This window comes from Guillardia theta, assembly GCF_000315625.1.
Source record: "Guillardia theta CCMP2712 unplaced genomic scaffold GUITHscaffold_205, whole genome shotgun sequence".
Classification (NCBI taxonomy): Eukaryota; class Cryptophyceae; order Pyrenomonadales; family Geminigeraceae; genus Guillardia; species Guillardia theta.
The window spans coordinates 34,329-58,073 of record NW_005434471.1 but is presented as its reverse complement, the minus strand read 5'-3'; the positions used below and the strand labels follow the sequence as shown (position 1 = coordinate 58,073).

Below are 23,745 nucleotides of genomic sequence, written 5' to 3'. Positions count from 1 at the left end.
GTCGGGTGTGCAAACTGTATATGTATGGATTCGCAAGGAATCTTTCGGAACATGGACACTCTGAATTTGGATTTACTGGAGAGCTGTGCCCGTACACTCCGGATGTGATTTCTTACATTCCGGTAACCGCCAAGGAGAGCGGAGGTACAAGTCTGAATTTTGGCTTGAGATCCTATAAGAAGTGGGTTGGTTTCACCTTTGAATTGGTCTGCGTATTCCATTTCCAATTTGACACTGGAAGTAAGTACTACTTGCGGAATGCAACCGTCACAAGCGCAACTTGCTGCGGAGGCAACAACCCCATCAGTGCCGATGTCGACAGATGCTACTCTTGCGCCGCTCCTCCTCTGAATCAGCTGTTTCCAACTGGGGCATCGCGGTACTTCAACAGCACAGTCAGCATTGCTGCAATGCGACGGAGCTTCAAGGATTGCTCCTCTACCGTGCTCTCAACTTGTGACGCTTCAGGCAATCAGTTGATGTCGAACCCGGAGACAACTTTAACTTCACGTGCGTTGAAGGTATGGAAAGACTCTGATACCTGCTGCTCTGACGTGTGTCCAGGGTCGCTACTTCGACTTGAGCTATCAGAAAGATGTTGGAGTAGTTGACGTGTATCCGAGAAACTCGCCTGCCAAAGAAAACTTGACGTTCACTGTTCGCTTGCAGAATGCTCCAACCGATCCGGGGGGGGGGGAGGGGAATCGGGCTCGGTAGGGAAGAAGAGAAGATACTGGAAGGGGAAGTGGGGTGTGAAAGGGGGCGGAGCCAGCAAGGGAGGGAGGGAGGGACCGGGACCGGGACCGGGACCGGGAGCGGCAGATCCGGGAAAGATGAGCGGGCAACAAGCTTGACAGACGTTGACAGTCGAGGGATTCAAGACTGAATCTAGTTCAGGTCGTCGGGAGAATCGTCAGCATCTCAACGAGTCGTCTCACAGCTGCTGAACGAGATGGATGGGATTGAACCGCTGAAGCAGGTAACCTTGAAAGAGGGAGAGAACATAGGCGTAGATAGAACGTCAGGAAAAGGGGAAAAGTCAAGTCAGAGTTGAGCACTGCTTCAATATCCCTTAGATGAAGTTGAGTACTCCTTACAATTCCTCAGAACAAGTTGGGTGCTGTTATCATTATGTAATTGTTGTTCAGGTCATCGTCGTTGCAGCTACAAATCGACCGGACCTGATTGACAGCGCCTTCCTGCGGCCCGGGAGGATCGATCGACTCATCTACGTGGCTCCTCCCGATGAGGAGAGCAGACAGTCGATCCTCAAGATACACCTCAGGTCTCCTGCCCCGCCCCTGCCCCAGAGAGCCGCACATGAGCGTCAAGTAGACGAGAAGCGAGGAGAGTCGAGGCTCGAGTAGGGTACTTGGCTCCGCAGACCAGACGAGACCAGAGAAGGCGTGCAGACTGACTGACGCTGCTTGAAGGAGAATGCCGACTGCCGGGGACGTGGACTTGAAGCTCCTCGCTCGCAGGTCTGTCGGAATGAGGTATCCGTCAAACTCCTTCCCCATCCCTCGTCCCGCTCACCTGCCTGCAGCGGGGCGGAGCTCGCCAACCTCTGTCGGGAGGCAGGGCTGCAAGCTATCGCCGAGGACAAGGACGAGGTGAGAGTGGAGGGAGAGGCTGCCGGGGAGGCGCTGAACCGGGGGGGGTGGAGGTGGACATGGAGACGCTGGAGCGAGCTTTAAAGGTCTGCCAGCCAAGAATCACTTCAGAGATGATCGCCTTCTACGAGAGCTTCGCCAGGAGGATCGCAACCTGATCCTGCCACGATTCTGAACGGGCCGGCTGCTGATTGCCACGGCACGGGCGAGTACTAACATTCACTCATAGTGATGAGTAAGAAATTAAGTCGACTTGACTCATCACGTCCGAAGAATTGCTCGATCATCGAAAAAAAATGTTTTTTTCTGGTTAGTTGAAACGAACACGAGTGGTTTCACAAGTTAAGACTGTGATGGCTCAAGAGGTCGCATCTACATCCCCTCAGCCGGTCATTATTGGGTTAAAGATAAAAATAAACCAGCCTGAAATGATACGAAGCGACCTAGTTTCGCTACTGCCCTACTGGTTGCTGACACCAAGCCCCTCCGCTCCCCCGTCCTCCGATAGCATGTCAGTCCCAACACCACCGCAGCACAACCAGCCCCAGCATCCCTGACATCCCACCACCTCCTCTACCTTCAAAACTTGAAACCCTCCGCTCCTCGTAATCCATGGTCCTGACCTCCTCCCCCCCGGCCCTCCTCTCCCGCTCCATCCGCCTCACCAGCATACGCTGGTCCGCTCCCTCCAGCCCTCTTCTCCTCCTTCCACATGACCAGCACCCCGCCACACGGGTCGCCACTCCAAACGACGGCAAGGCGCTGCTCAGCAGCCTGCACGCGGCTTGCAGCAAAGCAGCGACGGCAGCGACGGCAGCGACGGCAGCGACGGGAAAGGGGGCGGGGTCAGGGAGCTCGTGAGGGAGGGGGGTTTGCGCGTGCGCTTGTAGAGTGTAAGATAAGAGGGGGCACAGAGGGAGGGTGTGAAGTATGAATGAAAGTACAATGATGTAATTCGTGTTGGGACGCTTAGTTTGCCTGAACTGGGACTAGGCAGTCGTCAGTGAACAGCTCTAGAGTCGTCACGTCTCTGGTCTCCTCTAAGATGAAATTGCGGAGCTTCGCCATGACTTGACACTTTTTGCCTGCCTGAGACCCACACAGGATGATTCTTTCCTCGAATAAGAGCCTCATGTACCAGGAGGCTTTTCATAGCAGAACCAAGCACTGCGACGATCGAAAACTTCCTGCTCTGTCATACCATGAGTACTTCAAGAGTATCAACGCGAGTCATAAAGCTCTCTGACCGCGTAACTTGTCAAGATCTAGCATGTCTGCTTCCCTACAGTGTTTTTCCATTGTCGGGCTGCGCATTAGCTTACTTCCCCAAGTTGATTCATACTTCACATCCTCCCTCGCCCCCTCTTATCTTACACTCTACAAGCGCACGCGCAAACCCCCTCCCTCACGAGCTCCCCGACCCCGCCCCCTTCCGAAGTTCCCGTCGCTGCCGTCGCTGCTTTGCTGCGAGCCGCGTGCAGGCTGCTGAGAAGTGCCGCGGCCTTGCCGTCGCTTGGAGTGGCGACCACGGCGTGGCGGGGCGCTGGTCATGTGGGAGGACCGGCGGTGCCAGGACCGAGCCCCCGAGCGGCGGGCGGCGCGAACTTGCCTTGCTGCCAGGATCCGACCGGCCGCACGGCCCGCAGCGGCCGGGTGGACCGACGGACGGTCTCGGTCGCATGATCACAGACCAGTGATGCTGTAAAAGTCCGATATGGGGAGTTTTAATGCTCGTACCATATGCCATCTGATGATCATCCAGTGACTACAGCGAGTACATCAGCAATCACTGACAGTACCACTGTAAAGGCTGCTGACTCGGGGACTGGAAAGGGTCTTGGTATTGATGATTGGAACTCTGAACCGTTCGGAACTTGAAAGTTTCTTCCGAATACCAGTTTGGTCCCTAAAAAGAAACCAAGTTACCGTACCAATCGGGCTGCCTTTTTCCCTATCCAATCTCTACGTTTCAAGTACTCTCGCCGTGGGTAATGCACAACACGGGGATGAACATTAAGTTACGTGTGTATCCAAAGTGACACTCAGAGACAATTACAGTGATTGTATAATACTCTCAGTCGTGTTATCTCACTGTGACATACGTGGATACTCCCGGAGTGCCTACTTTATAGTAAATCAAATCCGGGTAACTCCTGTTAGTGTCACTGAAACTTGTTCACAATTGCCGATGGTACGGTAAGTCTTCAAGGCTTGCTTGTTGATTGAGAATTGATCACATACGCAATTCCCAAACTTCGATCAGCCTGCTCTAGACTAGTAGCAGCGTCAACCAGAGACGGCGATGGCGAGGCTGTCGGAGTCCGCCGACTGGCAGGCTGGGCCGGGCCGGCCCGCCGGGGATTCCGACCGCCGATGATGCTCAGGCTCAGTGCAGTACTCAGTACGGTCGCGGCACTGAACTTTGGATCAGTGGGGAGTACCCCGACACTTGTGAATTTATAATAGAGGAGTAGCGTCAGTGACAGGGGTAGGGTACTGCATCCCTTCCGAACACAAAAGGTACCGAACCTTGGGGTGGAAACTCAAGGTGGGGTGTATATTAAGATGGGGTAGGGTACTCAGACACCATGTGTACTATCAAGTTAACCCGGGGTGGTACCTCGGCATATGGGAGGTCAGCCATTTTCAAGCGGTAGTGGTCGGACGAAGGGTGGGTGGTGGGTTCGTTTTGTTGATTTGAGATTCATGGGGGTGGTCAGGGGGTATGTAATAAGTTGTTTGACTACCCCAGGGTACTTTTTTTGAGAGGACCGGGTGGTCCACAAGTTCTGAATATGGATTCTTTTTAGGAAATGGGGGTAGGGGTATCCACCCACCCTACTTCAGACTCATGGTCTTCCCCGCTTTCAAAAATCCCTCTGCGGATACAGAAGTACCCCACCCCAAAAGTTCACCCTTGCCTTTCCCACATCCCTGCTCTTACCAGAGCAATCAAGGGGTCCACATACCACCCCACCCATCCGAGGACAGCTTGTACCCATAAATGTACAAAGTACACAAAACTACCCCCTTCACAACCCGCCATCCGACCAAGGCTTCAACTGTGGGTCCTTGGGTTGAAGGGTGGGGAAGGGTGGGTTATTACCATCACCAAGGGAGGGTGTTGTGTACATGTTATTGGATTGGGTAGGGTATGTTTCCATGGAATCACGGGTCCTTTGAAAAGCAAGTGTAGGGACAAATCTATGGTGGGTGCATTATAATGGCTGGTGGTTCTGTGGGGTAGGGTTCCTTTCGGATGCTCAGAAATATTTGAGGGGTAGGGTTATGACTTGTAGGGGGTAGGGTAGGGGTAGTCGGAGAGTGAACCGCGGCAATGAAGACAAGAAGTGGTAGAAGGAGAACGGGATGACGGATGAAAAATGGAAGAAAAAAGATGATAACAGTGGGAAAAGAGATGAAAACTAAAAGAGGACATGAGACAATGGAGTATGGTTGTTCAAGACAAATGTCATAATCTAGGATGACGCAGTTAGTGGAAATGTTCGTTGAACTGGTCAATACTTTTTCGCTGAAACGGGTCACCAGAAATGAGACCAGGCTCAGGAGATTTACTGCAATGTGGGACTTCGAGAAATATGTCATTTTGAAACAGTGTTGAACGATTTTACAATCAATGAAGTGAGTTTGAATGCTTGAGAATGAGGAAGTTGCGTAAACCAAACAAAAAGAAGCTATCATTGAAAGCGATTTCATGAAAAAGTTTTTTAGAAATATGTGTAGGAAGCCCTTTCTAGAAAGAATATGACGGATACATCAAAGCCTTGAAATGCAAGCTTAGGTCAGAAATCAACAATTTCAGTGTGGAGGACGCCGTCAGCGTTTAAAGGTAGCTTTCTTACAACAGGTCAAATGAAGTTCGGAGCAAGAGAGCAGAACATTTGATGATAGTTAATTGCATGCCGTGATATCTGTACACGACTAAGATGAGAAAGCATCACTAACATGGAAGCATCGCTAACATCTTGTACATCCCTACCTCAGCCGTGACATGAGCCTGTGCAGGCCATCCCGAAATGATCCACGGTAGACTTTAGAGGGAGCCATGCTGGATCCTGTGGATGCAGCAGCTCTTAAGGTATGTTATGCTTCCCTTCAGTCCCTCGTTATCTTGACGTAGGATTGCTCGCAGTTCACCCAGAATGCGCTGGAGCGCTGTGCCACTCCGATGCTGCAGAAGAAGTTTGTGGTGAGACGCGTCGATGGTTTTAGAGCTCAGGTTTTAATATCCGTGACCTCTCCAGGCGCTGGGTGGTGTGGATATGCTGGTTCACTTCATCTCAATGTCAGTCAATGATGAAGTGGTCTCCAGTGCAGCTCTTGTAAGCGCCTTCTTTTGTTTCTTACTTCCAGTAATGGCCTTATGATCATAGGTTCTCAGAATGCTGCAAGCCAACAGCAAGGAAGCTTGTATGCGCGTCGTGAAGTTGGGTGGCCCTTCGTCGCTTCTGGCGCTGCTGCGGCGGACAAGGAACAATCAGGTAGTCATCTCTTGGTTTACTGTCTTTGTTCTGTACGCTGATGCTCAGCAAGGTTGTGCTTCCTGTTGTTTCAGCCCTTCGTACACTCGTCGAGGCTTGGAGTATGGGCAGGGATGATCCTACCTGGGACAATGTGGTGCTTTTTGAAAGCTCGGATGATGCGGCTGAGGTTGAGCTTCTCAAGGAAAGTTGCTGCTGTGACTCAACTGTTGTCAGGTGCTGGTGGAGCTGCTCAAAAAGGCCAACACGGACATCAGACTAGAAGCAACATCGACCTTGTACCATCTCTGTGCGAACGACTATGATCTTGTGCTTCGATCTTCCAGCTGCGGGGCCATGGAGTCGTTGACCAAGACCCTGAGGGAAGAGAGAGATCTCTCCTTTGTCATCCAGGCGACAAACGCTATCTGTGTCCTTCTGGCATCGGAAAGCCTGCATGACGTCTTTGCTTCCTGTGAGGGATACATCGTCCTGATGGACCTTCTCCGGGTGGCCAACCACAACAAGATGGCAGAGCAAACTGCACGTGCCCTGTCCAACTTCATGTGTAACCACAAGGCGCAAACGCAAGTGGCTTCTGTGAGCGGGGCGGAAGTTTTCGTTTCGACCCTGAGGAAGGTCCTGATGAAGCAAATCATCGACCCCGAGGGGACGGTAGTGGAGCAAGTATGCGCAGCCATCTGCAACTTCACCTTTGAGAATGATGCCAATCGCATTCGGGTGGGGGAGGTGGGAGGATGCGAAGTTCTTGTCAGAGTGTGTCAACTGAGTGAACAGGATCGTGTCTTGGAGCAGGTCTCGTGCACCCTTTGCTTACTTCTGCTCTGACCTCCTCCTCCAGGCTTGTGCAGCAATCGGGAACATCTGCAAGAAGAACCGAACCAACAGGTCGCTGATCGGCAACGCAGGAGGCTGCGAGGTTCTGCTTCGTGTGATCTCCAGCTCTCCTCCAGAGCGGACAGCCGTCCAAGCTGTGCGGGCCATCGGAAATGTCGCCATGCGCGCCCCAGAAAACCAGCTCAAGTTTGCGGCAGACAACGGGCTCAGGCTCCTGCTGCAGCTGGTGGAGACGCTCTCTCTCAAGCTCATCCCCACTCCCTCCCCCTTCGAGCTTGAACTGCAAAAGTCGTTCCCTTCAGGGAACCCGCGAAGCCCGATGCCCGTTGGGGGATCAAATCAGAGCTCGCCGCTTAGCTCGACCTGCACCACCCCAAGGCATCGCGGGGCAGCACAGCACGAAGAGAGCTTCCTGCAGCTCACGCTGTCTGCCCTGTCGTCCCTCTGCTCTCATGACTGCTGCCGATGTCAACTGGTCTACGACCTGGCGACCAAAGAGCTGCTGTCTCGCATCTCGCGCGTTTCAGCGCATGCCGATACGCAAAACATGGCCAATCGGCTCCTCTCGCTGCTGTGGATCCAAGACATGCAAGAAGAGAGTCCAGCAGACGTGGAGGAGGTGAAACCTGGTTCCATCCATAGTAAGAGCATGGAGGGCGAGGCTTCCCTCCAAGAACTGCCGTTCGAATCGTCTTCGGCATCCACCAAGAAACATTCGTTTAAGCACAGCGAGACAGGGGCAGATGACAACGACGAGTGTTGGGATCCCTCGGACTTCGAGGAGGATGGCATTGCAGACCATCACTCGGATGCATGTAGTGTCGCAAGCTTTCACTCTCGCAGTAGCGCATACTCTCGTGACAGCTCGCAATTTTCCCGCTCGTCTCGACGAGCTTCCTCCGAGCAGATGAGTGCGGAGATCGACTGCGAGGCGGAGATCGATCACGAGGTGACGTCGAGCTACGCGTCTGATCACGACAGCAACCGCTACAGTGACGTGGAGCTCAACGGCTTCGGAGGAATGTTCAGTGAGGTCAGCGATGACGAGCTGGACGTGGAGCAACTGAGCAACAGCGGCGTCAGGCTCACTGTCAATGACTTTGGACAGTATCACGGAAGAGAGGCAGGGAGCAGAAACTTTGTGGGAGAAAGCTCGGTACGAGCTGCAGAAGAGGAGATGGTGGCGTGCGAAGGAAGTGCAAGCAAGGATCATGCAAGTGGGGAGCAGGGGGGAGAAGCTGTTGAAGCATCACTGCCGCAGAGCAGAAGTAGCCAGCAGGGCAATTCTAACTTGGAGCTGCTGATTGCAAAACGGAATTTGCGGCTAGAGATTCACGATGGTGGGGATGGTCACGGACGAGAGAGGGAGGAGGAAGGGGCAAGTCAGCAGGAGCCAGCGATGGCTGCGTGTGTTGTCTCCAGTGAAAGCTACGGCCTTCCCCCTGCCATGCTCAACGCCCTTAATTACCGTCCATTACCGCAAAGTAATGATGTGGACCTGCTCTACTCGCGGAACCTCAAGCAGAAGCTCATCGACGCCTGGCTGGACGTGGCCGAGCGCTCGCAGAGGAACAAGGTGGCGCTGGCCAAGTGCAGGAGGCAACGAGATCGCAGGGCGGTGGGGGAGAACCTGAAGCTGTGGAAGGAGGCCTTGATCACTGAGGAGAGCGACAATGACACGCCGAGAGACCACAGCGAAGATGCGCTTCCTAGCAGTGACTGCTCCTCCTCCAGCTGCCGAGCCTTTTACCACGAGACGGGAGATACCATGGGAACCAAGTCAGGGAACAAGACGAGGTGCTGCTGCGAAGGAGATTCTCTAAGCCCTGACGAGCAGACTCCGCATCCCTTCCTACTGGACTGCAATCAAACGGGAGGGAAAGACGCGGCTGACTTGATGACTGTGGCGTCAGAGGCCTCCACCAGGTCCCTGGGCAGTGAGAACTCTGGTGTGTCTTTATACGAATGGTCCGCTCCTTGCTTTTGCCCTGCCCTCGCCAATTGCCCCGTCCCTCCCTCCCCCTGCTGCAGGTCGGCAGAAGCTGCGCTTGAAGCTAGCACCAAGGTCATGGTGTCTCTGCTGGAGAAGAACGGATGGGCAGGAAAGGAGCAAGCGGACGTGGAGATAGACAAGAGGATGGGGTGTGATAGCTGCAGACAGGCTATGTGGACGGAGGTGGGATCGGGAGAGGAAAATGCTTCGTCTTGAGAGCTGAAGTTGTTGATGATGAGGGGGATATTGTAGAGTACGGAGGGGTTGCCCTCCCAGCATTGTTCTTTGTGTTATTTCCAGTAAAAGAGAAAAGAGTGAGTTCAATTGTAATAGTCAGGATACCGGCATGCTCACGTGATGGTATGCTCTACCCTCTCTCTTCTCAGCTCTCGATCTCTCAGCTCTCTTCCCAGCTTTATCTCTCGATCTCTCAGCTCTCGAACTTCGGCTTCTACAGGATACAGCATCTGTCATGGTTGCTGCGATCAGAGATAAGAGCCCCATGGTCGTTGCAGTAGGTCAAGAAGTCCTTCCACAAGCTGTCCTTGGCCAGGCACTTGAGGTTTCCGATGACTATCATCAGGCACTGCGCCCTCGTCACTGCCACGTTGAACCTGCCCCACGTGTCACGACCCTCAGGCTCAGCTGGCCGTTGGCAGAGGCACTGGCATGTTACCTCTTGGCCGAGTTGACGAAGCCCAGGTTGAAGCGGTCGTCAGACTGAAGGAGCAAGGGGTCGCTGCGGACGGTGGAGATGATAATGACGCGCCTCTCAAGGCCCTGGAACAGCTCGGTAGTGCCAACCTGCAGCTGAGAATCAGACCGGACAGCAGTCTTAACACGCGACGGTTGACCTTAATTCCCAGCTCCCCTTGCGGGATGTTCTTACTGGTGATCAGCTGCCGTATCTTCTTCACCTGCCTATCGTATGGGCTGATGACCCCGATGTCTGACGGCAGCACGTCTGGCCGGCTCGAGAGGAGCAGCTGGATGTAGTTGACCACCTCCAGACACTCAGTCGTGTTGAACCAGGAGGGGCTGGACTCCTCCTGCTCGTTGATGCCCTCCACGCACTTGACGATGATGGGGAAGCCCCTGCACGGCAGGTGCTCCCAGTCAGCCAACGACATCACCTGCCGCTCATCGCCATGCGCCGTGAGCTTGCCGAGGTAGAATCGATCGCTGGGGAACTTGATGATGGCAGGGTGAGATCGATAGTTTCTTTGCAGCATAGTGACGTGACTGGGGTCGAACTCTCCGTTTTTCAGCTGGTACAGATCATGCTCCATGAGTCGCTCCAGCAGAGAGACGGACAGTCCATTCTGACTGGCGGGCTCAGAGAGGACGACAGGCCCCAGCTGCTTGGGGTCTCCTGCCAGCACCAACTTGCCTGACCTGCCCAGGAGAGCACAAGCAGCGCCAGCAGCCTCCACCTCATGGGCTGTGCCAGCCTCGTCCATGAACACGACGTCAAAGTGATTTCTATGCACGCCATGGTTGTACAGCGCCATAGCTGCGTTGCAGGTCGAGACGACGACGCGATAGTCCATGAAGTTTGACAAGCCAGGGAACTCAAATCGCTCGTTTTCTTCGTTGTAGTTGCTGTAGCTGAGAACCGTGCTGGAGATCTCCTCAACCTGCCGAGTAGAAGCCATGTGTCGGAACATCGTCTGGGTGCCGAGCGAGTTGCTCAGACGCTGGACGAGAAGATCAGCAGCTGAGTTGGAGGGTGCGCAAGCAAGTATGTTGACGTCGGAGTTGAAGTACAGCTGGAGAATGGCTTCCACGACCGTGACAGACTTTCCAGTGCCTGGAGCATGAAGGGGCTGTCAGAGAACACAAGAGAAGCAAGGCAAGACAACCAGGAGGTCCGAAGACGATGTAGGGAGAGACCGAGGCGGAATAAAGAACATGGTGGAAGATACGACCCACTGCATGCGTCTGTTCGGCGTTGAGGTTGGAGTTGAAGGGCTGAAACGACTCTTCTACAAACTCTTCACCCTCCCTTTCTTTGTCGGCAAGAGCAGGAAAGAGGTTTTCACAATAATCGTGGGAGAGGCGGAGGCATTGGAGATGCATCCTAACGCTGTAAGTGTTGGGCTCGAAGAAGAGGTCCAGTCTCTCTCTCTTGCTGTACAGCGACATGAACTGCTTGGGGAACTTGAGCAACACGCTGTCTCTCCGCACGGCTTGCACGTACCCCCTGTACTTCTCCTGGGGGTCATGCCAAACTTGGACGCTATCTCCTCGCATGATCGACGGCCTCCGCTCTGCCAGCCCATCGATGAAGAGAGCATGGAGATTGCCTTCGGCTTGCAGCATCGCGTTCGCAAAGTAGCCTTCCTTGGTGACCTTCTTGCAGCTGGCGATGTGCTCAAGAGTGACGAGGCGAGAGAAGAAGGCATAGTAGGTGGTTGGCAGCTGGGCCCTGAGGGTGAGTAAGACGACGTTCAGCTGCTCTCTCGTCAGTTGCTCCAGCTCGCGCACGATCGCCTTCTCGTTAGCCTCTAGGCGAATAACAAAGTGCGAGGAGCTTGGAGGGAACTCCGTGTAGGCCACGACTCCTTGAGGAAGGGACACGGATGGCTTGGGCTCGTACCGGCTGCCCAAAAGGTTCATCTCGTCGGCATGGCAGCAGCGCAAGGACACGTTGCGGGAGATGGTGAATTTCTCGTCCTGGCCGATGGAGAAGTTGAAGTCCAAGACCCCAACAAGAAGCCCGTACACCTGCTCGCATCCCGTCATCTCCCCTCACCTTGACGCGCGTCAGCATACCTGCGGCAGGAATTCCACGTCCAACTGCACACAGTCTCCTTGAGCAAGGGCCGGGGGAGGCTCCATGACGCCCTCCATCAACTCCAACGCGTCGGACTTGAGCGACAGCCCCAGCAGGTGCACCGGATCTCCACTCAAGCGTTTGATCGTCACCACGCACGTAACTTTCTCCTTCGCGTATCCCTTCGGTCTTCCCAGCTCGTCCTTGTGGAGCCGGCAAACGTTCTCGTCGATCCAAACCCCGTGCATATCCTCGAGCATCTGTTTATCATCCCAAGCTCTAGTTCCAGCTGACTCCTCTTCGTTGTCATTCATCTCTGCATCAACGCCTGGAGCGCCAGGGCCTGAAGCTCCTTGTCCTCTGCTAACCCTCTGTCCCGGTGCTGCTCCTCCTCTTGCAGCCAGCTGCGCCCCTCCTTCGCTCCCTGCCGTGACGCTTCTGACTGACACCAGCCCCTCAGGCGATATCACAAGCCGAGGATCTGATCTGACTACAGCAGACAGCTGCCGACTCTCTGACGCAGGCCTGGGGACTCTAGAGCCAAGCTCGCCAAGGGTGCAGGGGCCTGTTGCAAGGAGGTAGGGGACGATGCTGTCCGTCCAGGACATGGCAGTATGCCTTGAAGCCGTTGTCGAAGCACCGCTTCGTCCCCTCCTTCCTCCTCCTCCGATAGCCGTCGCCACTGGTTGGCTTACGCCATTCTGTTCTAGAACCAGCTGCACCCCTCCTTCGCTCCCTGCCGTGACGCTTCTGACTGACACCAGCCCCTCAGGCGATATCACAAGCCGAGGATCTGATCTGACTACAGCAGACAGCTGCCGACTCTCTGACGCAGGCCTGGGGACTCTAGAGCCAAGCTCGCCAAGGGTGCAGGGGCCTGTTGCAAGGAGGTAGGGGACGATGCTGTCCGTCCAGGACATGGCAGTATGCCTTGAAGCCGCTGTCGAAGCACCGCTTCGTCCCCTCCTTCCTCCTCCTCCGATAGCCGTCGCCACTGGTACCAGCTGCGCCCCTCCTTCTCTCCCTGCCGTGACGCTTCTGACTGACACCAGCCCCTCAGGCGATATCACAAGCCGAGGATCTGATCTGACTACAGCAGACAGCTGCCGACTCTCTGACGCAGGCCTGGGGACTCGTTGTCCGATCTCGACGAGGGTGCAGGGGCCTGTTGCAAGGAGGTAGGGGACGATGCTGTCCGTCCAGGACATGGCAAGGTTGACGGCTACTGACAGCAGGGAGACGAGAGCGAGGGCAGGGAAGCACGGGAGTTTTATGGACTCTACCCCACCCTCTGTCTACCCCGGTTCTACTACCCCACCCTTTGTATATACCCCCTGTTTGTACCATGATCCACCCACCCAATTCAGCTACCACCTTTCTCACCTACTCTCGTGAGATACCATGTCAGGGAAAACAAGGGCTACACAATGGGGGTGGGGAGGGGAAATTCTCTGAAAGGGGGTGTAAAAGTGAGTGAAAACAGGGGGTGGGAGAAAGGCAGACTTGAGGTGGGGGTACACGGAATCAGGGGTGGTTCGACCGGTAAAGTGGCTGGTCACCAGGTTCCTTGAAGTGACATGTCACGCCACGGTCCGATCGAGGAGTCACCGGGCCTGGCCGGGCCGCCGGGTCGCCGGGTCCCGGAGTCGGGCGGCCCAGTCCGATCCGGGCCCGGGTCCCGGAGTCCCAATCCGATCGGGCCGGGCCCGGCCGCGCCCGGCCCGCCGGGCCCGGCCGCCGGCCGCGCGACCTAAGCCGCGGAGATTTGAACTTGAGGACGCTGCGGCATCAAAAGCAACTTAACTTGACTCGGATGTATAGGAAACGTCACTACCCGGCGTACCACGGTGCCTACCGTCGTCGGTACTACGGTACGGAATCCCGGCCGGGCACTGAAAAGAGTCGGAACTTTCCAAGTTCAAAATTGTACCGGCGTACGGCGGTACTTGGAACCACGCCGTGACGCCGCCGTTGTCGGATACTTCGGATACTGACTCCGTGGATCTTCCTGCGGCGAGTGCAACTTGCAAGCCGTGCCGCCCCGTTGACCGTGATTTCAAATTCGGCGAAATTATGAATGTCCGAGATTGCCAAGTTGATTGAAATGTTGTTTTCAGGGGCCTCGTTACTAGTTAATAATATAACTTGAAAATCACCGAGAAGTTTATCCGCAGTGACCGCCGGCACTGCGTCGGACACTGGCCGGCACTGTGACTCATTGGCAGCCCCCGGGCCCGGGCCGCCCGGCGCGGCGGGGGGCGGGGGCCAGCCGCGCCGCCGGCCCGGGGCGGCCGGGCTGCCGCCGCGTGCGACTGAGACGGTCAGCGGCTCACAGTCACCCAACCGCCGGGGCCGGGGCGGCGGCCGGGCGGCCCCGGCGCCGCCGCCCCGAGACGGTGACCCGGCGGCGGCCGGGCGAAACCGTACTCAGAGAGAAAAGATGAGAGTCGGTCCGGGCGTCGGACAGCGAAACTTGAAACAGGGCCGCCGGGCCGCGGCTGAGTCGGTCGCTGACGCCGTCACGGTGCGGCCGGCCGTGGCCCGGATCGGACGCCGCCGGGCGGAGAGGGCCAGCCTGAGGCTGCCCGGGCCCGGCGGCCCGGGTCGGAGTCTAGCACCCGTAGTAGCGGCCGGGCCGGGCCGAGCAGGCCCGGCGCCGCCCGGGGTGAAGCCTCGGATCAGCCGCCCTACTACTTGCTGGCCCCCTCAGCAGTGCCGCCCGGCGGGGCCGGGCCCGGCCGCCGCCGCGGCCGTCGACCGAGTCGCCGCCGGACGGTCGGATGGCTGCCGCTGAGTGAGCGGCCGCCTCAGTCAGTCACCAACCGTTCACTGCTGGCCAGCTGTGGCGCGGCACTGCAGTCGCCACTGCCAGTCTCAACAGTGGCAGCCTTAGCGGCTACTGGCCAAGCCTCTGGCCCCGCTGTACGGTAACTTTCACTCAGAGCATCTTGCGGGATCACTAATGCCAAGTTCGAGCGAGAAGAGGAAGAAGTTTAAGGTTGAGGGAAAACTTATCATGGCGGGACCCCGGAAAGCAACGCATGGCAGGTCACTTCCGGCTAATGGGGGTGGAGGAGTAGAAGTCTTCGATCTTGGATTGCTTCCATAGCGTTGGGCTTCCCGACTGACTCCTAGAGTTGTCCAGGTTGGAATGTCGTACGAGCCCAATGCTATCGATGGGTTTCAGCTTGCGGATCTTGCGGGGAGTCAGAGAATCTGCCACGTTCATCAGGTGGGGAGGAGGTCGAGTAGCAGGTCGCCCTTACCGTCAGAAGAGCAGGTGTCGGTGAACATCATAACCTCGTGGCAGGTGAGCAGGTCCTCCTCTTTGCTGGGAGGATGGCTCCATGCCCGAGGAACCTCGCTGACACCGCTGTAGCGGCTGCTGTGCGGGGAGAGAAGCTCAGTGTCTCCACGAGCTCCTTCCGCCGAGAAATGCTCGCTGAGCTCGCGGTCGATCGTCCACAGTCGCACTGTCGTGTCGTCGGAGCTGCTGGCCAGCTTCCAGAACTCTTTCTGGCTCCAGGCCACGTCCGAAACCTCCCCAGTGTGGCCCCGAAGCCTCATGGGAGGGAGGAGCGGATTGCTGACGTCCCAGATGTACACGTGGTAGTCGCTGCTCCCACTGATGATGTAGCGGCAGTCCGGAGAAAAGGAGGCCTTGACGTAGAAGGAATTGACAACATGCCCGCTGTAGATCGAGGGTTCCCGCTCGGGGACCAGGCAGTCGAACATGTAGATATGATGATCAGAGCTTGACGCCAGGATCTTCGAATTGGTGTTGTTCACTGAGAGAGATGTGATCCCCCTTGGCCGGCCTGTCGCACTGGCCTCGCGGGAGAGGAAGGAGGTCGGCTTGAAGGTATGCTGTAAATAGATGTCAACTCCTGCTACAACCACGACCAGGCCTCCTACCCGAGACGTCCATCCTCTCCTTAGATCCCAGAATTTGACGCTACCGTCGTTGTCCCCAGCCGACGCTAAGATGTAGTCGTTGATGAAGACCACGCTTGTGACACTGCAAGATGTTGAGTTCTTCGCGTCTTTGCTTTTTCTGCGAGGAGATGTCGTGATGTTCGCATAATTTCGTTTCGCATGCGCTTCAGCGATTTGCTTCGTTGGCCTCCCCGTCTGCTTGTGCGAGTCAGCGGACGCAAGCTGGGACCCTCCTCCTGGACTCACCTCCCCCTGGCTCCTGGTAGTGCAGCCATCATTCTTAACCCTCACATCCCATAAAAAAATAGATCCCTCCCTCGCCCCCGACACCAACTCGTTCTGACTCCCCGGCCTAAACTGTACAGACTTGACGCTGCTCTTGTGGCCTCTCAGCATCAACTTTTCCACAGGTTCATGGGACGAAAGGTCCCAAAGCTTGATCGTCTGATCCCCCGAAGCTGTTGCCAGCAAATCGTCTCCATCTGCCATGACCAATCAGCGGAGACGATGGCTGAGCAGAGGCTCACCGGCTATGGCGACGTCAAAAATTGCATTCCTGTGGCACAGCCACGAGCACATGTTGGACTGAGACTTGGGCTTGGATGAGTCGATGATGGATACACTTCCTTCTTCATCGGCAACCACCTGCATTAAGGGTCACTGCAAGCTACTGCTGCAAGCAATGAGCGAGTCCTACCAGACATGCAGCCCGCTTTGACTTCCCAAACTTGAGACTGAAAGGAGGCGAGCCATCTTCGTTCCCGTACATCTGGTAGGTGCTGGACTCGTCGCTGCACAGCCCTTCCAGGATAGACCTCGGTGTGCAAATTCTTGGGCCACCACATTCCCTGTTCCTGACCGAATATGCAAGCGAGGTCCTGAGGCAGCGTCAGCAACTGTCGTCGCCGAGTCAGCCACTGACTGTTTGCTCCTCCTCGTTGACGGCACATGGGTAAAACAATAATTGTCATTATAATACACGCTACCTGCAAGGCATGTATGAGCACACAAAGACAGCAGAGGCAGGGGGGGAGCAAGGGAGGGAACGAGGAGGGGTACTCACTGGTGGGAGATGTCACTCTCAATGGAGTCTGCCCGTAAGGATCCAGGGAAGGAATCACGGAGAATCGCGGGAGGTTTGCCACGAAGGCTCCCACGTCCGGTTCCAATTCCATCGGGCTTCCCACGGCGCCCATCGATGCTTCGCCTTGCATCCACCCCGCTCACCTCGGCTGTTGTGACTGTTGAACCAAGGTCAGCACAAGGAGGATTCGGCACAACGGGCCACACAGCAGGACAAAGCATTCTGTAGAGTGATGAGAGAGATGAGAGGGTTTGAGTGAACAAGGAGAAGAACGAAGAACAAGCATGCGATGGTAGGGTGACATGGATGAATGAAAGGGCGCCAAGGCAATGGCTGAGCAGACTCGAGACAATAGGCTGAGTGCAGGAATCCTAGTCTGTATTGACCTACCACATACCAGATACATAGAGGAGGGCAGTGTATCCGTCAAGCAATCAAATCAAAACCATGACTGGGATGTATACACCTTATGGACCTTAATACGCGAAATGACACGAGCTATGAACCTAACAGGATCGCATACACACTAGGGCACATAACGAGGCAAGGAGAGTACACCGGCCACCAACAACTGGCAAAGAAGAGGACATGGAAAGACCCTCTTAAAGGTGACAGATCGAGTCGAGGAAAGGGCCTAGCTGACACAGGCACGAGCTCGAGACACGGACGGGCAGAACGAGAAAACATTTGAGCATAGACAAAGAAAACAGAGGAGGTAACCGCACAGACAATGAAGATAGAAATGTTCGAAGAAAAAGTAGAATTATTTAGGCGGGTCGCACGCAGTACGGAAGGGATGTATGGCGGTGGGGGGAGGGGTCGAGAAGGAAGAATCCGCGAGAGCACTGATTCATGAGCAGAGCAACCAAACACGCCGAAGATTGGAGGATGGATGAAAGATTTCGAGTGGAAACGTGATGGTCTGTGATGTGTAAGGCTAGGAGGGGGTAAATGAACGGGGTCGTCAGCACATATGAGCGAGGAGAGGGGGCGGGATCTGAAGGGAACCCTCGCAAAGTTGGCAAGCAGACAGAAAGAAGCTTTGAGCGGAAGGAGGCAGCCATCACGCAGGAAGAGAACAAAGAAGAATTTGAAGATGAAGAGAAAGTTGTCTCAGGCGGGGAGCAAGGCAAGAGGCGCTGCAACAGCACAGGAACCGCCATGTTGAGCGGCAGTGGCGGGGATGGCGGGGGCGGGAATTAGTCTTTTGAGGAGGGGTGGGGGTGTGCTACTTGGTCAAGAGGGGCTAGGTTATTTTTGAGGAAAGTAGGGTGGGGTGTCAACAGAGGGGGTAATCGACAAGGGGGTACTTAAAAGTTTCGTCATGGCCCATCAAGCTACTCAAATCCATAAGTATGCTAAAAGTCAGAAAGGTCTATCTCATAGGAAGGACCTGAAATGTAACCTGATGGGTTGAGGTGCTAAAAGGATGTTCAAATTTGGGGTGGGTGGATCTTGCGCAGTGAGGAAATGACATGGGTGGGGTCAACAATTCGCGTAGGTCAAGGGGGGTGGTGGCTGAATGGCCTGGAGGGCGGTAAAGGCAAGACTTTTAGCATTTTTTATTGAGATATAAAAGTTTTATATACATATAAAAAGTTATTATTTTTAGCATATGTAATATATGTTTGTTTTTGTTTGAATGAAAATATTTAGTTATCATCTCGATATGCACCAAATGTAAAACCAATACGATGATATCATTTATGAATTGGTAGCATAAACATATATATATTATCTTATTGAAAAGTATATATTTATGTTTCTACTGATGTTATTAAATATATATTATTTATTATACAAGTATTTCACTCAATTATCATTAAAAATGGCTCTCGTCGATGGAAGAGCACCCCTCTTTCTCCCACAAAAGAAGGGGTGAGGGGGGGGCTCCCCACCCGTTATCTGGGAACGGTGAAAGTTTGTGGTATTTTTTCTTTCTTTGTCGAGACTCTCAGAAAAGACGAAATGCGGGCGGGAAAGAATGGAGGGGGGAGTGCGGAGGGGGGAGGTGATGGGTCGTGAGCAGCGACAAGACCCAAGATGATTGAATATGAAGCTTGTATGACCAGAATGCACAAAACAAAGTCGATCAAAGATCTACAGGAAAATCACCGCGTTCCGTTACGTACCACAACGAAAGGAGCCCGTCGGACGAGAGCAGGTGGGTTGGACCAGCACCAATGTCACCAACGGCCTCGCGAGTCTCTGATATGGTAGAACAAATTAGAGTTTTGTACTGACAGAACATACGATCATTAGCTATCAAGATCTTTGTACTGACACATACTATCGGTCTCATAATGCTCACTACAGTCAGCGGCGTGCATGAAGCGGTCCATTTGTTCTTGGGCTCTCATGTAGGTTTGGTGTAGGTTTGGTAAAGAATCAAATGCGATATATGAAAAGTGTCGGAGAACTAATAAATCCTTGCAAAAGAGATAACACTTTATCCTCCAACCTTAGCCCGTCTTTGTTGTCGTTGACACCTGATTCTAAGTTGTTCTTCTCTTGTCCAATAGGATTCGAAACGATGAACTAGATGTAGGAAGCGGAGAGCACAACAACTGATGAGGAGCTGAAACAGGTGTAGAAGGGATCAGGAGAGCAGAAAGTCAGAAGAACAACAGGAGAGGAGGAGAGGTGAGCAAAAAGCTTTAAACTTTATTCTCATGGAATGAAAGCGGCGCCTCCTGCAGAGAAATCTAGGAAGGAGTGCCAGTAGGTGATAAGGAAAGGAGGAAGCGAACGAAGAAAGGAGGAATGAAAACAGATGGGAGAGTCGAGATGTAAGATTGGGTGGTGAGTGGGCAAGGGTATGGGGACAGAAGGCGAGAGGACGGAAGGGTCTCGCTAGTTCCTGGACTTCTTAGTCATAGGCATTGACGTCGGCATCATCATCCCCGGCCTGTGCTTTCAATGAGTCGAGCAGAAGCCCAGCAAGCATCCCTCACCTTTTCTGCCCCGCCTGCATTGCAAGCGCCGGGTTCATCGCCCCCATGGACGACGCCCCAGTGGTCGGCATCGTGTTCATCGGCATCCCCGGCTGCAATCCAGCGCTGGTCGTTCCGACCCCGCCTGTTGCCATTCCGGCCGATGTGCCGCTCATAGGAAGAGCTCCAGTTGCCGGTAGAGCCGATGTGGGTGTGGGGATGGAGGAGGTAGCAGCCGCCTAATGGTGAGGACGGTAAGAGGAAGGGGAGGGGAGGGGAGGATTTCCAGCACCTGCGATGCAGCGGGGGCTGGCTGCTGGCTGTTTTGATCTATTCGACCCACATGAGCGGTTAGGGCGCACGTGCGAGACAAGGCGGAAGGAGTGGGAGACCCCGTGGGTGAGGTCAGGCAAGCAGAAGAGCGGAAGAGAAAGAAGAACGAGGACAAAGAAAGATGGAGAGAGCAGCAAGGAGGCATCATCACCTGCTGGCGGAGCTGCAGCCTCCGGCTGAAACAACAAAGACGCGTCAACAACAACAAAATTCAGAGGTACAACCGACCGGGATGATGATGGGGTAAAGTTTTGAAATCGACTTCAGCATCTTCTCTACCATCTGCACGTCTCTTCAGTCCAGCAAGTCCAAACTTCCATTTATCGCCGGTCACCTTCGTGTCCTCAACCTGCTCCCTGTCTACTGCTGCAAGAAGCTTTCAGCACGCGGCGAAAAGCAAGAAAACAAATACCTTGTGGCTTCAAGGCTGAAGCGCCGAAACAAGTGATCTGAGAAGATGTAAGATAATCAGCAAGCACCTGATACATCAGACAGAGAAGAGAGAGTTTTGCACACATCAAGAGCATAAACTAGGAGAAGGAAACATGCAGACAAGCGATGAAATGGAAAAAAGCTTTACCGGCTTCCATTCCTCGGATTTCTGGTCACTCGGCTTGTTCAGCACGTGACCAGCTGTGAGGCTGATGGAGAAATTCAGACAAGCGATGCACAAATATGCAAACAAATCCAGGCAACCCGAGCAATAAATGTGAGAAAACAGACTCTCGTTCCTCACCTGAACGAATAATGTGAAGAAGTGTGCTCGAGAGCTTTCTTCAAGAAGTAGGAAATCATCTGATGAAAATGTGTTATTTGTCGTATCTTTTTAATGCAGATTGAGCACCTGAAGCTTTGAATCGACAAGTTTCTGTATGGGTGGGCACATGTACACCCATCTAGGTTGAAAATGAGAGATGTACAATGCACCTTCACAAGTCTTACCCATCTGCAGTCACGTAGTATGACGCCAGGCGTGTCTGTTCAGTGCGTTGAAATTGTTGAAAGGTCATGAAATCAGAATACAATAAAAAATCCAAAAAGAAAGAGAGATATTGAAATCAAAGATGATAAAGCATAGAGTCCAGGCAAGGAAAACCAAGTTGAACAAACATCAAAGATTACTTGGGAAGAATGAAGGAAATACAAACATTGACACCAACGCACCTGTGAGATACCATCCTTGGCATTAGGATCCTTCACTCTTTTCACTTTGTCGATGACGTACACCCCCTTTCCCTATCAACAACACAAAAACATGCAAAGATACCAACACCGACAATATGAGGAAAGCAGGAGAGAGCAGCAGAGCACAAAGAAGCAAGTCAGAAACCAAACTTGGTCACTGCATTTATCTTGTACCTGAACATCAGGGCGGGCCATCTCGAAGTCTATTCCCGCCATCCGTTTCAAGTATTGCCTGTGCAGCGTGTTGCACATATCCGCAAAGCAAAGTGATGCTATCTCACCTGTCCATCTTGCCGCCCGAGAGCTGATTCTGCATGTTGAAGTGCGCAGTGAGACAGGATGGATCGTACCTGCGACAAGGAGAGAAGAACCCCCAGTAGAGTTAGAGTATGCGACAAGAGTGCGGGAGAGAGCATGGAGAAGGAAGTGAAACAAAGGTGGACCTTGCAAGAGGAAACACTTAACACTTGCGCGATTCAAGCTTACCAGTGCGAGTTAGAGAAATAATCCAAAGCAGATGCATCATTGAGTATGTTTTCAGACAACCATCTGATTCCTTTCGAGTTAATATCCCCTCAATCACAATCCGTCTCAGTTGCCTGTCGTCGCGCCAAATCTGATGGAGGTCAGATTCGAAATCCACAGCTGCCGGGTCTGAAACACGCGACAAGTAAGATGTCTTCATACAAAAAAGATCAAAGGTAGAGAACGCTAAGTATCAGCCTGATTCTCAAGTGAAGAATGCTACTGTCCTCTTATCCGGGTGCATGCCTGTCTCTCTTGTCCTTTTCTCCTGCTCTCCAAGTATCTATCTCTTGCTCTATCTCTTGCTCTATCTCTTCCTCTGTCTCCATCTCTGTCTCCATCTCTGTCTCCATCTCTATCTCTATCTCTTCCTCTATCTCTGTCTCTATCTCTTCCTCTGTCTCTGTCTCTGTCTCTGTCTCTATCTCTGTCTCCATCTCTGTCTCTATCTCTTCCTCTATCTCTGTCTCTATCTCTTCCTCTGTCTCTGTCTCTGTCTCTGTCTCTATCTCTGTCTCTATCTCTATCTCTATCTCTTTCTCAGTCTCTGTCTCTGTCTCTGTCTCTGTCTCTGTCTCTGTCTCTATCTCTATCTCTATCTCTATCTCTATCTCTTTCTCAGTCTCTGTCTCTGTCTCTGTCTCTGTCTCTGTCTCTGTCTCTGTCTCTATCCTACTCAAGTTGACTTTGCTCTCGCTCTCGCTCCTTTGCTTGTCGTGAGTTGCCTTGCTGTTTCCTCTCGGCTATCACCCCCCAGTCATCAACTCTCAGTTCATTGCCTCTCTTTCCCATCATCGTTCTTCTCTTCTCAGCATCATCTCTGACCTCACTGCCTCCTTGCGATCTGTCGCCCCTGCCTCCCCTCCCACCATGGATCCATTACCTCCGCCTTCAGCTGCCATGGCCCTTTACCGTTACATCAAAACTGTAACGCTCGACGAGACCCGGCCGGGCCCGGGCCGGAAGGTTCAAATGCTCTTGAGTGTGACCTTCGCCAATAGAGAGGGTGGGGTGGGTACGGAGTAATAATCCTGGCAGGGTGGGGGGGTAGGTTCAACTTTTGAGCTTCGTCAAAACGTGGGTAGGGTAGTCTGTTGGATAGGATTTCAAATAGAGGATGGGGGCGTTGATGGGTAGGGTGGGGTGTAAGACATGGTACCGGTGGCTCCCTCCCATCAATTTCAAATGATTGTCGACCACCCGTGGTATGGCCTACCCCACCCTCACTTGACAGATGGTTAACAGTATCCCTACCACACGGACAGCGAAAACCACCCCTGCTCCTGGCGCCCGCTATTTCTTCATGTAGGGGATAACCGCGCCTCTCGCTTGTGCTGCTCGGCTGCCTCTACCCCTGTACACATCCTCCTCCTGATCTCGTGTACTCACTTGCCCTTGGTCTTGTGCCAACTTCTCTCCTGCCGTCTCCTCTTTCTAGTTTGCTCTTCTTGCCTTCCCTGCTTCTTCTCACTTCAGTGATTACGTCAGGTGCAGAGTCTTAGGTGTCCTTGTGTCCTTTGCTCCTGCTCTTACCTTGCATTCGCATTTCAATCATCGTGATGAATGCGGGTATGCCCTTCCTCGTTAGTATCTTGGTATTTTGAATCTCCTCCTCCAACCTCCCTGCCATGTCATTTTTGGCGCGATAAGGACCAGAAGGAGATGGTGAGGAAGAGTAGCAGGAAAGCTAGAAAGCATTTTCGCAAACATAGGTGCAAGCATATTTAAACTGTATTGGGATGATTTGGATGCGCAAGTCGAAGCAATTTAGATGATATGGGGGTTCGCCATGAGTAGATGTAATGTTGTATATCTACCGATATAGCCGAAGTTTGTTTTCCATGATTTTGTTCTGTATTGTTCTTATCGTACGCCACGATGCCCATGTTTCGTATGAAATGGAACAGACTCTTTTCTCTCGCTTCAGACTCGCTGAGTTCGTATATCTCCCGCAATTTGCAATATCGAGGGCGAGCTGCTGAATGTCCCTCCATCTGATATGATGAGATCCCCCGACCTTCGCTCCTG

General features: G+C 53.6%; 6 protein-coding genes across 6 annotated transcripts in view; 2 read left to right on the top strand and 4 right to left on the bottom strand.

Annotated features, from left to right (window-relative positions):
• The window catches only part of GUITHDRAFT_148326 (hypothetical protein), a gene marked incomplete at both ends in the record, with an annotated part of 4,298 nt that extends 2,527 nt beyond the window's left edge, over positions 1 to 1,771 (top strand). The window contains 7 exons of the mRNA XM_005819805.1: positions 38 to 521; positions 565 to 713; positions 898 to 979; positions 1,149 to 1,285; positions 1,434 to 1,481; positions 1,547 to 1,613; positions 1,709 to 1,771. Of these exons, the coding sequence (XP_005819862.1) occupies positions 38 to 521; positions 565 to 713; positions 898 to 979; positions 1,149 to 1,285; positions 1,434 to 1,481; positions 1,547 to 1,613; positions 1,709 to 1,771 (1,030 nt within the window). The remainder of the gene's footprint in view (positions 1 to 37; positions 522 to 564; positions 714 to 897; positions 980 to 1,148; positions 1,286 to 1,433; positions 1,482 to 1,546; positions 1,614 to 1,708) is intronic.
• Positions 1,772 to 5,679: 3,908 nt separating this feature from the next.
• GUITHDRAFT_120945 (hypothetical protein) lies at positions 5,680 to 9,161 on the top strand (the record flags this gene model as incomplete). The annotated part of the gene is made up of 7 exons (XM_005819801.1): positions 5,680 to 5,712; positions 5,767 to 5,823; positions 5,879 to 5,956; positions 6,008 to 6,115; positions 6,168 to 6,284; positions 6,332 to 6,910; positions 6,957 to 9,161. The coding sequence occupies 7 exons, from the start codon at positions 5,680 to 5,682 to the stop codon at positions 9,159 to 9,161; spliced, it is 3,177 nt and encodes a 1,058-aa protein (XP_005819858.1).
• Positions 9,162 to 9,396: 235 nt separating this feature from the next.
• Positions 9,397 to 10,456, bottom strand: GUITHDRAFT_158951 (hypothetical protein; the record flags this gene model as incomplete). Its single annotated transcript, XM_005819800.1, has 3 exons — positions 9,397 to 9,559; positions 9,622 to 9,749; positions 9,800 to 10,456. The coding sequence occupies 3 exons, from the start codon at positions 10,454 to 10,456 to the stop codon at positions 9,397 to 9,399; spliced, it is 948 nt and encodes a 315-aa protein (XP_005819857.1).
• A 4,314-nt stretch (positions 10,457 to 14,770) lies between these two features.
• GUITHDRAFT_148323 (hypothetical protein) lies at positions 14,771 to 16,853 on the bottom strand (the record flags this gene model as incomplete). The annotated part of the gene is made up of 7 exons (XM_005819799.1): positions 14,771 to 14,937; positions 14,988 to 15,852; positions 15,904 to 16,139; positions 16,185 to 16,302; positions 16,355 to 16,535; positions 16,580 to 16,643; positions 16,721 to 16,853. The coding sequence occupies 7 exons, from the start codon at positions 16,851 to 16,853 to the stop codon at positions 14,771 to 14,773; spliced, it is 1,764 nt and encodes a 587-aa protein (XP_005819856.1).
• A 3,301-nt stretch (positions 16,854 to 20,154) lies between these two features.
• GUITHDRAFT_120942 (hypothetical protein) lies at positions 20,155 to 21,508 on the bottom strand (the record flags this gene model as incomplete). The annotated part of the gene is made up of 11 exons (XM_005819798.1): positions 20,155 to 20,183; positions 20,232 to 20,289; positions 20,342 to 20,370; positions 20,420 to 20,486; positions 20,588 to 20,648; positions 20,744 to 20,802; positions 20,852 to 20,903; positions 20,950 to 20,984; positions 21,172 to 21,243; positions 21,367 to 21,424; positions 21,474 to 21,508. 11 exons carry the CDS (start codon positions 21,506 to 21,508, stop codon positions 20,155 to 20,157), a joined length of 555 nt encoding a protein of 184 aa, XP_005819855.1.
• A 439-nt stretch (positions 21,509 to 21,947) lies between these two features.
• On the bottom strand, positions 21,948 to 22,478 carry GUITHDRAFT_120941 (hypothetical protein; the record flags this gene model as incomplete). The annotated part of the gene is made up of 2 exons (XM_005819797.1): positions 21,948 to 22,422; positions 22,468 to 22,478. The coding sequence occupies 2 exons, from the start codon at positions 22,476 to 22,478 to the stop codon at positions 21,948 to 21,950; spliced, it is 486 nt and encodes a 161-aa protein (XP_005819854.1).
• Between the last annotated feature and the right edge of the window lie 1,267 nt (positions 22,479 to 23,745).